This window comes from Nerophis lumbriciformis, linkage group LG22 (assembly GCF_033978685.3).
Source record: "Nerophis lumbriciformis linkage group LG22, RoL_Nlum_v2.1, whole genome shotgun sequence".
In the NCBI taxonomy this organism is placed as follows: Eukaryota; Metazoa; Chordata; class Actinopteri; order Syngnathiformes; family Syngnathidae; genus Nerophis; species Nerophis lumbriciformis.
In genome coordinates this window covers 42,924,959-42,940,754 of record NC_084569.2, presented here as the reverse complement: position 1 = coordinate 42,940,754, position 15,796 = coordinate 42,924,959, and the positions used below count along the sequence as shown (strand labels likewise).

At 42.5% G+C, this 15,796-nt stretch overlaps 1 protein-coding gene across 7 annotated transcripts in view; it reads left to right on the top strand.

Moving 5' to 3' along the window:
- Positions 1 to 6,216: 6,216 nt before the first annotated feature.
- Positions 6,217 to 15,796, top strand: part of mapk8ip3 (mitogen-activated protein kinase 8 interacting protein 3) — a 95,884-nt gene continuing 86,304 nt past the window's right edge. For 2 of the 7 annotated variants that reach the window (XM_072915740.1, XM_072915734.1), the window contains exons 1-3: positions 6,218 to 6,642; positions 6,685 to 7,018; positions 14,472 to 14,592. In XM_072915740.1, coding sequence (XP_072771841.1) covers positions 6,713 to 7,018; positions 14,472 to 14,592 — 427 coding nt within the window. In that variant the 5' untranslated portion in view covers positions 6,218 to 6,642; positions 6,685 to 6,712. Of the gene's footprint in view, positions 7,019 to 14,471; positions 14,593 to 15,796 lie in introns of all 7 variants that reach the window. The other 5 variants (XM_072915737.1, XM_072915738.1, XM_072915739.1 and 2 more) reach the window with 4 other exon arrangements.

Sequence of the window (15,796 nt, the reverse complement as noted above, 5' to 3'; positions counted from 1 at the left end):
TGTCAGTGGAGTGGTTAGTTCTGAAGTCAGATAGAGAAGGCATGTGTCAGTGGAGTGGTTAGTTCTGAAGTCAGATAGAGAAGGCATGTGTCAGTGGAGTGGTTAGTTCTGAAGTCAGATAGAGAAGGTACGTGTCAGTGGAGTGGTTAGTTCTGAAGTCAGATAGAGAAGGCATGTGTCAGTGGAGTGGTAAGTTCTGAAGTCAGATAGAGAAGGCATGTGTCAGTGGAGTGGTTAGTTCTGAAGTCAGATAGAGAAGGCATGTGTCAGTGGAGTGGTTAGTTCTGAAGTCAGATAGAGAAGGCATGTGTCAGTGGAGTGGTTAGTTCTGAAGTCAGATAGAGAAGGCATGTGTCAGTGGAGTGGTTAGTTCTGAAGTCAGATAGAGAAGGCATGTGTCAGTGGAGTGGTTAGTTCTGAAGTCAGATAGAGAAGGTACGTGTCAGTGGAGTGGTTAGTTCTGAAGTCAGATAGAGAAGGCATGTGTCAGTGGAGTGGTAAGTTCTGAAGTCAGATAGAGAAGGCATGTGTCAGTGGAGTGGTTAGTTCTGAAGTCAGATAGAGAAGGCATGTGTCAGTGGAGTGGTTAGTTCTGAAGTCAGATAGAGAAGGCATGTGTCAGTGGAGTGGTTAGTTCTGAAGTCAGATAGAGAAGGCATGTGTCAGTGGAGTGGTTAGTTCTGAAGTCAGATAGAGAAGGCATGTGTCAGTGGAGTGGTTAGTTCTGACGTCAGATAGAGAAGGCATGTGTCAGTGGAGTGGTTAGTTCTGACGTCAGATAGAGAAGGCATGTGTCAGTGGAGTGGTTAGTTCTGAAGTCAGATAGAGAAGGTACGTGTCAGTGGAGTGGTTAGTTCTGAAGTCAGATAGAGAAGGCATGTGTCAGTGGAGTGGTAAGTTCTGAAGTCAGATAGAGAAGGCATGTGTCAGTGGAGTGGTTAGTTCTGAAGTCAGATAGAGAAGGTACGTGTCAGTGGAGTGGTTAGTTCTGAAGTCAGATAGAGAAGGCATGTGTCAGTGGAGTGGTTAGTTCTGAAGTCAGATAGAGAAGGCATGTGTCAGTGGAGTGGTTAGTTCTGAAGTCAGATAGAGAAGGTACGTGTCAGTGGAGTGGTTAGTTCTGAAGTCAGATAGAGAAGGCATGTGTCAGTGGAGTGGTAAGTTCTGAAGTCAGATAGAGAAGGTACGTGTCAGTGGAGTGGTTAGTTCTGAAGTCAGATAGAGAAGGCATGTGTCAGTGGAGTGGTTAGTTCTGAAGTCAGATAGAGAAGGCATGTGTCAGTGGAGTGGTTAGTTCTGAAGTCAGATAGAGAAGGTACGTGTCAGTGGAGTGGTTAGTTCTGAAGTCAGATAGAGAAGGCATGTGTCAGTGGAGTGGTTAGTTCTGAAGTCAGATAGAGAAGGTACGTGTCAGTGGAGTGGTTAGTTCTGAAGTCAGATAGAGAAGGCATGTGTCAGTGGAGTGGTTAGTTCTGAAGTCAGATAGAGAAGGTACGTGTCAGTGGAGTGGTTAGTTCTGAAGTCAGATAGAGAAGGCATGTGTCAGTGGAGTGGTAAGTTCTGAAGTCAGATAGAGAAGGCATGTGTCAGTGGAGTGGTTAGTTCTGAAGTCAGATAGAGAAGGCATGTGTCAGTGGAGTGGTTAGTTCTGAAGTCAGATAGAGAAGGCATGTGTCAGTGGAGTGGTTAGTTCTGAAGTCAGATAGAGAAGGCATGTGTCAGTGGAGTGGTTAGTTCTGAAGTCAGATAGAGAAGGCATGTGTCAGTGGAGTGGTTAGTTCTGAAGTCAGATAGAGAAGGCATGTGTCAGTGGAGTGGTTAGTTCTGACGTCAGATAGAGAAGGCATGTGTCAGTGGAGTGGTTAGTTCTGAAGTCAGATAGAGAAGGCATGTGTCAGTGGAGTGGTTAGTTCTGAAGTCAGATAGAGAAGGCATGTGTCAGTGGAGTGGTTAGTTCTGAAGTCAGATAGAGAAGGCATGTGTCAGTGGAGTGGTTAGTTCTGAAGTCAGATAGAGAAGGTACGTGTCAGTGGAGTGGTTAGTTCTGAAGTCAGATAGAGAAGGCATGTGTCAGTGGAGTGGTAAGTTCTGAAGTCAGATAGAGAAGGCATGTGTCAGTGGAGTGGTTAGTTCTGAAGTCAGATAGAGAAGGCATGTGTCAGTGGAGTGGTTAGTTCTGAAGTCAGATAGAGAAGGCATGTGTCAGTGGAGTGGTTAGTTCTGAAGTCAGATAGAGAAGGCATGTGTCAGTGGAGTGGTTAGTTCTGAAGTCAGATAGAGAAGGCATGTGTCAGTGGAGTGGTTAGTTCTGAAGTCAGATAGAGAAGGTACGTGTCAGTGGAGTGGTTAGTTCTGAAGTCAGATAGAGAAGGCATGTGTCAGTGGAGTGGTAAGTTCTGAAGTCAGATAGAGAAGGCATGTGTCAGTGGAGTGGTTAGTTCTGAAGTCAGATAGAGAAGGCATGTGTCAGTGGAGTGGTTAGTTCTGAAGTCAGATAGAGAAGGCATGTGTCAGTGGAGTGGTTAGTTCTGAAGTCAGATAGAGAAGGCATGTGTCAGTGGAGTGGTTAGTTCTGAAGTCAGATAGAGAAGGCATGTGTCAGTGGAGTGGTTAGTTCTGAAGTCAGATAGAGAAGGCATGTGTCAGTGGAGTGGTTAGTTCTGAAGTCAGATAGAGAAGGCATGTGTCAGTGGAGTGGTTAGTTCTGAAGTCAGATAGAGAAGGCATGTGTCAGTGGAGTGGTTAGTTCTGAAGTCAGATAGAGAAGGCATGTGTCAGTGGAGTGGTTAGTTCTGAAGTCAGATAGAGAAGGTACGTGTCAGTGGAGTGGTTAGTTCTGAAGTCAGATAGAGAAGGCATGTGTCAGTGGAGTGGTAAGTTCTGAAGTCAGATAGAGAAGGCATGTGTCAGTGGAGTGGTTAGTTCTGAAGTCAGATAGAGAAGGCATGTGTCAGTGGAGTGGTTAGTTCTGAAGTCAGATAGAGAAGGCATGTGTCAGTGGAGTGGTTAGTTCTGAAGTCAGATAGAGAAGGCATGTGTCAGTGGAGTGGTTAGTTCTGAAGTCAGATAGAGAAGGCATGTGTCAGTGGAGTGGTTAGTTCTGAAGTCAGATAGAGAAGGCATGTGTCAGTGGAGTGGTTAGTTCTGAAGTCAGATAGAGAAGGCATGTGTCAGTGGAGTGGTTAGTTCTGAAGTCAGATAGAGAAGGCATGTGTCAGTGGAGTGGTTAGTTCTGAAGTCAGATAGAGAAGGCATGTGTCAGTGGAGTGGTTAGTTCTGAAGTCAGATAGAGAAGGCATGTGTCAGTGGAGTGGTTAGTTCTGAAGTCAGATAGAGATGGCATGTGTCAGTGGAGTGGTTAGTTCTGAAGTCAGATAGAGAAGGCATGTGTCAGTGGAGTGGTTAGTTCTGAAGTCAGATAGAGAAGGCATGTGTCAGTGGAGTGGTTAGTTCTGACGTCAGATAGAGAAGGCATGTGTCAGTGGAGTGGTTAGTTCTGAAGTCAGATAGAGAAGGCATGTGTCAGTGGAGTGGTTAGTTCTGAAGCAGGATTGTAATTTGTACATGAGTTTATTAGTGGCAAGGTAACTATCGACCTGTTCACAAACTATTTTTTCCATGACTTTGGAAATGGAACTGAGAATAGAAACAGGTCGGTAGTTGCCAGGTTCCAATTTGCTTCCATTTTTAAAGAGGGGAGTTACTCTTGCTATCTTAAAATCTTTTGGTACTTGGCCTTGTGTAATTGAGAGGTTTATTATGTGCGTGATGATTGGGGCAATGATGAAGGCAGAGTCCCTGAGGAATCTGGAGGGGATATTGTCAAGGCCGGTGGCCTTGTTTGGGTGGAGCGCGCTCAATTTTTTAATCACCTCATCAGCTGAGACCATTTCTAATTTGAAATCATTGTTGGATACTCCTAGCTTTCTGTAGAAGGCTTTAATGTGTTCTACACCAAAGCCACCAGAGTGGTGGGACAGCTTGTTGACAATAGTTGTGGCTATGCTGGTGAAAAAGGCGTTAAGTCTGCTTGCTACCTCCATTTTGTCTGTAATGAGGGAGTCACCCTCCTTGATGCTGATGTTGGTGAGTCTGGTTTGAAGTTCCTGGCTGCAACCAGGAAGCTGCTTGTTGAGAATTTTCCAGAGCTCACGTGGCTTATTTGTGTTTTCCTCTATTTTGTCGTTAACAGGGCCGGCCCGTGGCATAGGCCGTATAGGCAAATGCTAAGGGCGCCGTCCATCAGGGGGCGCCACGCCAGTGCCACAAATGTTGGAGAAAAAAAAAAAAGAAAAAAGTTGGTACTATGATTTCTAAATACAAAAAAATTATCTCACGTTAATTAAAATGCAAAGTAAAGCCTATTTAATAGAAATATTATTTGTTACAACATTATTCCCCCCCTCCTCCCCCCGCACGGTGCGCCCCCTCCCTTCCTGTATCATGACTCTTTTTGGACGTCACCACATCAAAAAATCAACACAAGATGTCAAAACGGCCAAAACTGTCAGGTGCCCAGGGAAGAAAAAAGAGAAAAGAAGAGGAGGAGAAACGAGAAAAGACAGAGGTAGCAGGTAGGTAACGTTAGCCTACATGAAATTATTTGTCTGTTACAGAATGTGATAGTAACCTGGCTTTTTAGCATTAAGCTAATGTTACATGAGTCGGCAATTGCTAATCAATAAATAGCTAGTTCTGTTTTAACGTCGGGTTAATATTGTGGAGGGGGCTAAATTGTTATGGAAAATAATAATGTAACGTTAGGTAATTACAGTACTCCCACCTTACATTCCTCAGGGACATTTGTATTAGATCTTTTAAGCAGGTGTTTTTTGTTTACATTGTTATTGCCTTCTGGTTAGCTAATGTTTGCCCTGCAGGTAATAGTCACTTTTCCACCCCTTTATATATTAGGTATAGTTGTAAGTAAAAAAAAAAGGTGAAAGACAAAGCTATTCGGGTTCTTGTGAGTATATACACTTCACTGCCGATGTGGGGGGGCGCCACCTAAAATCTTGCCTAGGGCACCAGATTGGTCGTTAATGTAATTTTTTTTTTTAAGGATTTAGTCAGGTTAGTTGACTTATTTCTTAATTTATTGCATTGCTTTTTGAGAGTTGAAAGGAGTGATTTGAGGTTGTTATTATTGGGTTGTTTATCTACTTCTGTTTTACACTTTTGGTATACGGAGTATTTTCTGTCTCTGTCTTTTATGGCAGCTAGTAGGTCCGGATTCATCCATGGTTCCGAGCGGGCTTTGATCCTGACTGTTTTCACGGGATATGTCATTTAGTATCTTTAGGATGGCTGTTTTGAAACCATCCCACGCAACATGGACCAGGTTTCTGGCGAGCACAGGAGACCAGTCCCACTCATCTCATTTTAAGTTGAAATGATCACTGGAGTATTTTGAAGGGATCTGGATTGGGCTGTTATGTGGCCATTGGCTTTGGGTTGAGCTATTTTGCGGGTGCAGAAGGTTAGATAGTGATCACTAAGACCACAGATCATGACCCCACTATTTTTTATTTGAACATAGAAGACGTGTTTCCATCACTGAATGATTTGAAAATGACTATCTGGCTTTGATCAGAGGCCGCGTGTAGATAATAATAATGCATGGTCATTATGACGTCCATCACTCCGCACTTCTTAGGTCAAGCACATTGTGAGATAGTCTACTTCCGGTTTGTGCCTTTAAAGTGAAAGTGGTGACTAACAGGAACAATTAGCACGAAGTGAAAAAGTGGCAGCTCCAGTGATCGCAAACTGCATTTTTAAATAAAGAATAAGGAAGCCACAAAATATACCGCACTTGTAAGTCTTAATTAGGAAATATAAAGCCATGATTGTGACATCAAAAAAATAAATCGAAATGATTAGATGAAAAGTCATATCTCATTAAGAATGTCTTATCTTATAACTGTCATTTCATAATTATGACGTGGTCTCTCATAAATAATTCGGATTTACAATTGGGTTAGTGGCGGAAACGGGCTTTTATCAAAACATGTAAGTTGAAATATTTCTTTGTTGCCATCAGGTTTTGTAAGAATACTTTTAGACGTCAGTTGCCTCAGGAGCAAATACGCAACAAACGGGAGGTTTTTCACGCTTCCAAAATCCCCAAAACAAAAGTGTGTTTTAATTTGTAATCTTCATTCCATTTCCGGTGCGCTGCGCCAACTGGATGCAGGCGTCGTGACGTCACCCGCAGCCGCTCAGCTGGCTGGCGCGTCCACAGCCGAGAGAAGCAGCGCCATCCCCGCCTGACTCGCCTGGCCGCGCCCGGAAAACTCTTGCTCGTATCCGGCCTTCTATTCACGCTTCAACGCTTCCTTGGTGGCGCGGTGGATTAGTGGTTTGGTGGTCCGGCCCGCGATGGCCGCGCTCCATGGCGGCTGCTGCTGAGAGGCAGGTGCGGCGAAGGCATGAGGGCCTAGGATCTAGGATCTAGGATCTAGGACTAGTCACAGCGGCTGAAGGAGGAGACGCCATTCTTACACCATCATGGAGCTGCACATAGACCAAGGGCGCTACCAGGACTAGGACTAGGAGGTGGTCTACCAGGACTAGGACTAGGAGGTGGTCTACCAGGACTAGGACTAGGAGGTGGTCTACCAGGAGCAGGACTAGGAGGTGGTCTAGCAGGACTAGGACTAGGAGGTGGTGTATCAGGAGCAGGACTACCTGCAGGTTTCTCCGAGCTAGGATGATGGATCTGCAGATGGAGGAGGTGGTGTACCAGGACGACTACGGCTCCGGCAGCGTGATGTCTGAGCGCGTGTCGGGCCTGGCCAGCAGCATCTACCGGGAGTTGGAGAGGTTGATCCGCAGCTACGACGAGGAGGTGGTGAAGGAGCTGATGCCGCTGGTGGTCAACGTGCTGGAGAACCTGGACGCCGTGCTGACGGAGAACCAGGAGCACGAGGTGGAGCTGGAGCTGCTGAAGGAGGACAACGAGCAGCTCATCACGCAGTACGAGAGGGAGAAGGCGCTGCGCAAGCAGGCGGAGGAGGTGAGTCATACACCCACTTGCTTCTCCACCTGCTGCTTCTCCACCTGCTTCGTCTTCTCCACCTGCTTCTTCTCCACCTGCTTCTTCTCCACTTGCTTCTTCTCCACCTGCTGCTTCTCCACCTGCTTCTTCTCCTCCTGCTTCTTCTCCACTTGCTTCTTCTCCACCTGCTTCTTCTCCACCTGCTTCTTTTCCACCTGCTTCTTCTCCTCCTGCTTCTTCTCCTCCTGCTTCTTCTCCACTTGCTTCTTCTCCACCTGCTTCTTCTCCACCTGCTTCTTTTCCACCTGCTTCTTCTCCTCCTGCTTCTTCTCCTCCTGCTTCTTCTCCTCCTGCTTCTTCTCCTACTTCTCCACCTGCTCCTTCTCCACCTGCTTCTTCTCCACCTGCTTCTTCTCCACCTGCTTCTTCTCCACCTGCTTCTTCTCCACTTGCTTCTTCTCCACCTGCTTCTTCTCCCTTGCTTCTTCTCTGCTTCTTCTCCACCTGCTTCTTCTCCACCTGCTTCTTCTCCACTTGCTTCTTCTCCACCTGCTTCTTCTCTGCTTCTTCTCCACCTGCTTCTTCTCCACCTGCTTCTTCTCCACTTGCTTCTTCTCCACCTGCTTCTTCTCTGCTTCTTCTCCACCTGCTTCTTCTCCACTTGCTTCTTCTCCATTTGCTTCTTGTTCTTCACCTGTTTCTTCTCCACTTGCTTCTTCTCCATTTGTTTCTTCTTCTCCACCTGCTTCTTCTCCACCCGCTTCTCCAGGTGTGTTCCATGTGCTGGGTGAGGTTGGAACTACTGCTGTCTTGCTCAATAGAAACAGGAGCGCAGCACCAAATTACATTTTCACCTCACGAGGCTCCTAAACATCTGCCTAAGTGACTAAACATCTGCCTAAGTAACTAAACATCTGCCTAAGTGACTAAACATCTGCCTAAGTAACTAAACATCTGCCTAAGTGACTAAACATCTGCCTAAGTGACTAAACATCTGCCTAAGTAACTAAACATCTGCCTAAGTGACTAAACATCTGCCTAAGTAACTAAACATCTGCCTAAGTGACTAAACATCTGCATAAGTGACTAAACATCTGCCTAAGTAACTAAACATCTGCCTAAGTGACTAAACATCTGCATAAGTGACTAAACATCTGCCTAAGTGACTAAACATCTGCCTAAGTGACTAAACATCTGCCTAAGTAACTAAACATCTGCCTAAGTGACTAAACATCTGCCTAAGTGACTAAACATCTGCCTAAGTGACTAAACATCTGCCTAAGTAACTAAACATCTGCCTAAGTGACTAAACATCTGCATAAGTGACTAAACATCTGCCTAAGTGACTAAACATCTGCCTAAGTAACTAAACATCTGCCTAAGTGACTAAACATCTGCCTAAGTGACTAAACATCTGCCTAAGTGACTAAACATCTGCCTAAGTGACTAAACATCTGCATAAGTGACTAAACATCTGCCTAAGTGACTAAACATCTGCCTAAGTAACTAAACATCTGCATACGTGTGTTTACTTCCTGATGACACATGACACAAGTCCATCATATTTGTATCACATAGACCAGTGGTTCTTAACCTGGGTTAGAACCAACCCTAGGAGTTGGGTGAGTTGGCCTCAGGGATTCGGCCGCGGAGGTCAAGAAACACCCGACTCATCGTGTTAATAAAAACTTATTATGGATACCCCCAAACAACTCAGTCCAACTCATAATGTATCACCTAGACGTAGTCCAACTCATAATGTATCACCTAGACGTAGTCCAACTCATAATGTATCACCTAGACGTAGTCCAACTCATAATGTATCACCTAGACGTAGTCCAACTCATAATGTATCATCTAGACCTAGTCCCACTCATAATGTATCACCTAGATGTAGTCCAACTCATAATGTATCATCTAGACCTAGTCCAACTCATAATGTATCAGCTAGACCTAGTCCCACTCATAATGTATCATCTAGACCTAGTCCCACTCATAATGTATCACCTAGACCTAGTGCCACTCATAATGTATCACCTAGGCCTAGTCCCACTCATAATGTATCACCTAGACCTAGTGCCACTCATAATGTATCACCTAGGCCTAGTCCCACTCATAATGTATCACCTAGTCCCACTCATAATGTATCATCTAGACCTAGTCCCACTCATAATGTATCACCTAGACCTAGTGCCACTCATAATGTATCACCTAGCCTAGTCCCACTCATAATGTATCACCTAGTCCCACTCATAATGTATCACCTAGTCCCACTCATAATGTATCACCTAGTCCCACTCATAATGTATCACCTAGTCCCACTCATAATGTATCACCTAGGCCTAGTCCCACTCATAATGTATCACCTAGACCTAGTCCCACTCATAATGTATCAACTAGTCCCACTCATAATGTACAAACGTTTGTATTTTTGCTACACAACATCTTACACACAACATCCCATAATGACAATGTGTATTTTAGCTACACAATATTCTACACACAACATCCCATTAAGACAATGTGAAAATGTTTTTTAATAATTGTGTAAATATATTACAACTAAAGACATGACTACTGACAGCCTCTGCTCAATACTTACTTGATCCACTTTTGCCAGCAAGTCTTTTTCAACACCATGCCACCACCTTGGCACACCTATCTTTGAACACCATGCCACCACCTTGGCACACCTATCTTTGAACACCATGCCACCACCTTGGCACACCTATCTTTGAACACCATGCCACCACCTTGGCACACCTATCTTTGAACACCATGCCACCAGCTTGGCACACCTATCTTTGAACACCATGCCACCACCTTGGCACACCTATCTTTGAACACCATGCCACCACCTTGGCACACCTATCTTTGAACACCATGCCACCACCTTGGCACACCTATCTTTGAACACCATGCCACCACCTTGGCACACCTGTCCTTGAACACCATGCCACCAGCCTGGCACACCTATCTTTGAACGCCATGCCACCACCTTGGCACACCTATCTTTGAACACCATGCCACCAGCTTGGCACACCTATCTTTGAACACCATGCCACCACCTTGGCACACCTATCTTTGAACACCTTCAACCATTCCTCTCAAGCTCCATCAGGTTGGATGGCAAGTGTTGGTTTTCATCCAGGATGTCTCTGCACATTGCTGCATTCATCTTTCCCTCTATCCTGACTAGTCACCCAGTTCTTGTCGCTGAGAAGCATCCCCACAGCATGATGCTGCCACCACCATGTAGGGATGGTATGGTCCAGGTGGTGAGCGGTGTCTGCTTTCCTCCAAACATTCACGCCAAAGATTTCAATCTTTGTCCCATCAGACCAGAGGATTCACTTTCTCATGTCTGAGAGTCTTTCAGGTGCATTTTGGCAAACTTTTGACTGAGAAATGTCTCAGTCTGGTCACTCTACCATACTGGCCTGATTGGTGGATTGTCCTTCTGGAAGGTTCTCCACAGAGGAATGCTGTAGTTGTGACAGAGTGACCATGGTCTTGGTCACCTCCCTGATGAGACTAAGATGAATGCAGCAATGTCCAGAGACATCCTGGATGAAAAGCAACACTTGCCATCCAACGTGATGGAGCTTGAGAGGTGCTGCAAAGAGGAAATGGCCAGACTGTCCAAAGATAGGTGTGCCAAGTTTGGTGTTGAAAAAGACTTGAGGTGTAATCGCTGCCAAAGGTGCATCAACTAAGTATTGACGATGAATACTTATGTACATGTCATTTTTTAGTTTTTTATGCATACCGTATTTTTCGGACTATTTGTGGCAGTTTTTTTCATAGTTTGGCCGGGGGTGCGACTTCTACTCAGGAGCGACTGACTTATGTGTGAAATGATCAACACATTATAATATTATTGATGTCATTCCCGTAAGAGACTAGACGTATAAGATTTCATGGGATTTAGTGACAGATTGTATAGCATGTTCTATATGTTGAATGACTCTTACCATAATATGTTACGTTAACATACCAGTTGGTTATTTATGCCTCATATAACGTACACTTATTCAGCCTGTTGTTCACTATTCTTTATTTATTTTAAATTGCCTTTCAAATGTCTATTCTTGCTGTTGGCTTTTATCAAATACATTTCCCCCAAAAATGCGACTTATACTCCAGTGCGACTTATATATGGTTTTTTCCTTCTTTATTATGCATTTTGGGCCGGTGCGACTTATACTCCGAAGCGACTTATACTCGGAAAAATACGGTAATACATTTGAGAAATGTTATTTAAGGCTGAAACGACGCGTCGACGTAGTCGACGTCATCGGTTACGTAAATACGTCGACGTCGTTTTTATGCGTCGACGCGTCGCATATTTACGTCACACTGCCGTCATGGCGGAGCGCAAAGCAGATGATGCGAGCGGTGCGAGCGAGGGAAAAAAAGCACGCCAAAAGTCGTCAAAAGTGTGGGAGTATTTCAATAAACAGCCTAATAATGTTGTAGCGGCGAACAGCTGTCTCGTCAGCTGATGCGCGAGCTCGCAACCGTGGCTGTTTAGCAACCAGCCAAACCCCACTTAATAAAATGATATTTTATCTTAGAGCACATCCGCATCCCTATTCACCTAGGCAACCCCAGGAAATGTATATAATTCGGCATTATTTGGGCCAGTCGGCTTATAAAATCAGAGCCGATCAGTTTACGTTCGCGCGCAGGTATAATGCGGCGCGCTCCTGTCTCATCTGCTGGTGCGCGAGCCCGGTAATTAGACCGCTGTGTCAAATCAAGGAGTACAAAAGACGCCAGCGCAGAGTGGAAAAAGGTTTAGTTCATTACAGATAACCCAGAGTTGTGCCAAAAGTATGTAAGATTTAATATTTCTCTTCGTGGGTGTGGCGCACCTGTTGCGCTGGTGAGATGGGGGGTGGGGGGGGGTTGTGTGCATGTAGCGTGCTTAGTCTGGAGGCTAAATACACACAGTGTGTTATGTAACTGTTGTTTAGTGTTGATATTCTTTGCTTAGTTTGATAAATGTTGGAGCAGTTTGCTTCATCAGGAGGGTGAAGTCGCTCAATTTAAAGTGTTGGATTTAACTGTGTTGGTGAGGGCGTAGAAAAAGGGGCATTTTTCTACCAGTAGACGGCGTTTAAGATTGAGTGTTTCACTGCTAAATTAATAATATATTTATATTGAATATGGATTTTAAATATGTATCTAAATAGGTGGTTAATTGGTTAGGTATTTATGTATTTGCATATTGGGTTTTCTGTTGCATTTATCTATTGTGTTTCTGGTGTTAAATGTATTTTATATGTATCTTGGTGCATTTATGTTGAGACAATTTATTTAAAATCTGTTTTAAGTTAAAGGGAAAAGATGTGTCCATTTTCTTGCACTTGTTTAATGGTTAAGAGTTTGATAGCTAATTAATAGTTGTAAATTATGGGATTGATCATTGATTGATTTTTTACAGCATGTTAATCTTGTGGTGTTTTGTCCTTAAAGGTTTTTCACCTACTAAAGAAGCTAAAGGCTACTAAAGGCTACTAAAGACAGCTAATGACAGCTAAAGAAACTAAAGTCTACTAACACTGCTAAAGACTGCTAAAAAGACTAAAGAAGAAAAAAGAAGCTGTTTCTTCGTTGGAAAAACTGTTGCAAACTAAAGGAAAATAAAAGGAAAAAGTAACTACGCTCTGGTCTTTTGAGTGAAATCCAGAAGCCACATTCAGCATTGGTACATCCCTTCAAGTGTGGGATAAGCACAGCGAAAAAAGCAAAACACTTGACAGTTGTTGTATGCACACTGTGTCGAGCGAAAATGGCCTATCATAGCAGCACAACGGTTATGAAGGAACATTTGAAAAGAAAACACCCGACAGCGTTCTTGCCATCACCATCAACAAGTCAATCGTCCGCGTGAGTATACGTTGTCATCATTACACAAAATCATGAATGTGTCATTTGTATCTGCGTTGTAAATTCATAAACTAAAACACTGTTTCGCTCTGAGAGGCGCGTTTGGCGTGCCTGTTCAGTGTTTACAAAGACGCGCTCCTCTTTAACGCTAACGTTAATTAGTTGTGCAAATACCTTTTACAACATTAACAGTTACATATACTATGTACAAACCAACAATTAACTTTCACTTTAATCATACTATCATTGTTGTGTTATTAAGCAAAATAAGCAATACTTTTACTTTTGTTGAAATGTTTACACTGTTACAGAATATTTCCTTTTGCACTTTTTTGTATTGGATGTTTATCTTTATTTTTGCACATTTTAAAGCAAAATAAGCAATACTTTTACTTTAGAAATGCTTATACTATTGCAGAATATTAAGATTTGCACTGGATGTTTACTTTTATATTTGCACATTAAAAAGCAAATAAGCTACTTTTAATTTTGTTAAATGTTAAAAGTTTTAAATGTTTACATTGTTACAGAATATTTTGTCATGTTGTTGTCAATGTTGACTGAGTGGCCATACTTTTTTTTTTGTATATAAAAGTCATGCCTTTTGAAAAAACTGGCCAACATTTATTTTTTCATCTTCATTTTAAATTAAAAATATAATCGGTAAAAGGAAAAATAATCTATAGATTAATCGAAAAAAATAATCTATAGATTAACCGATTAATCGAAAAAAATAATCTATAGATTAATCGATAGAAAAATAATCATTAGCTGCAGCCTTAATGTTATTTAAAAAAAACGTTTCATATTGTGTTTGGAATGTTGAGGGTCAATTGCATGTGGAATAAGAAGATGATGTCACACAATCAGGGCTGTCTCTGCAGACGTTCACAAAAGAGATACGTCTGAGAAGGAAAAGAGTTGAAATAAGACAATAAGGTTGATTTATTCCCGTTGAAGCAGTGAGTGAAATCATATGCTTGACAAAATACTACCATCCACCACCGAGCAGTATCGGACCATTTTTGAAGAAAAAGTGCGTAACCGCCATTGCTGACAAATGCAGTGTCTCCATACACAGTGTGGAGCCGCTCCATTACAGCACTTCTTACGTATCATCATTCAAGTATTATTATCACTGGAGCACACAGGCAGATAGCATTAAGAAGGCTTTGATCCACGGTTTGCAAGTTGATGTTTCATTTGTCCTATTTTGCAACTAAACATCTTTATTGACATGTTTTCAATTTGTTGACTATAAACACAAAACAATTTGTTGACTATAAACACAAAACAATTTGTTGACTATAAACACAAAACAATTTGTTGACTATAAACACAAAACAATTTGTTGACTATAAACACAAAACAATTTGTTGACTATAAACACAAAACAATTTGTTGACTATAAACACAAAACAATTTGTTGACTATAAACACAAAACAATTTGTTGACTATAAACACAAAACAATTTGTTGACTATAAACACAAAACAATTTGTTGACTATAAACACAAAACAATTTGTTGACTATAAACACAAAACAAAATGGTGATTCCAGACTTTGTTGTGTCAGAAATTCATAGAGTTTGAAGATGTTCTGGAAGCAGAGAAGAAGGAGCTGCAGGTCCAGGTGGACTTCCTGGAACTGCAAGGGAAACAACTGGAGCTGAAGTCCAGGAACTACGCTGACCAAAGTGAGCGGCCAAGTACTCAAGTAGTCATACCAAATAGACTCAAGTAGTCATACCAAATAGACTCAAGTAGTCATACCAAATAGACTCAAGTAGTCATACCAAATAGACTGAAGTAGTCATACCACCAACACATGTAGACTCAAGTAGTCATACCAAATAGACTGAAGTAGTCATACCAAATAGACTCAAGTAGTCATACCACCAACACATGTAGACTCAAGTAGTCATACCAAATAGACTCAAGTAGTCATACCACCAACACATGTAGACTCAAGTAGTCATACCAAATAGACTCAAGTAGTCATACCACCAACACATGTAGACTCAAGTAGTCATACCAAATAGACTGAAGTAGTCATACCAAATAGACTCAAGTAGTCATACCACCAACACATGTAGACTCAAGTAGTCATACCAAATAGACTCAAGTAGTCATACCAAATAGACTCAAGTAGTCATACCAAATAGACTCAAGTAGTCATACCACCAACACATGTAGACTCAAGTAGTCATACCAAATAGACTCAAGTAGTCATACCACCAACACATGTAGACTCAAGTAGTCATACCAAATAGACTCAAGTAGTCACACCACCAACACATGTAGACTCAAGTAGTCATACCAAATAGACTCAAGTAGTCACACCACCAACACATGTAGACTCAAGTAGTCATACCAAATAGACTCAAGTAGTCATACCAAATAGACTCAAGTAGTCATACCACCAACACATGTAGACTCAAGTAGTCATACCAAATAGACTCAAGTAGTCATACCACCAACACATGTAGACTCAAGTAGTCATACCAAATAGACTGAAGTAGTCATACCAAATAGACTCAAGTAGTCATACCACCAACACATGTAGACTCAAGTAGTCATACCAAATAGACTCAAGTAGTCATACCAAATAGACTCAAGTAGTCATACCAAATAGACTCAAGTAGTCATACCACCAACACATGTAGACTCAAGTAGTCATACCAAATAGACTCAAGTAGTCATACCACCAACACATGTAGACTCAAGTAGTCATACCAAATAGACTCAAGTAGTCACACCACCAACACATGTAGACTCAAGTAGTCATACCAAATAGACTCAAGTAGTCACACCACCAACACATGTAGACTCAAGTAGTCATACCAAATAGACTCAAGTAGTCATACCAAATAGACTCAAGTAGTCATACCACCAACACAT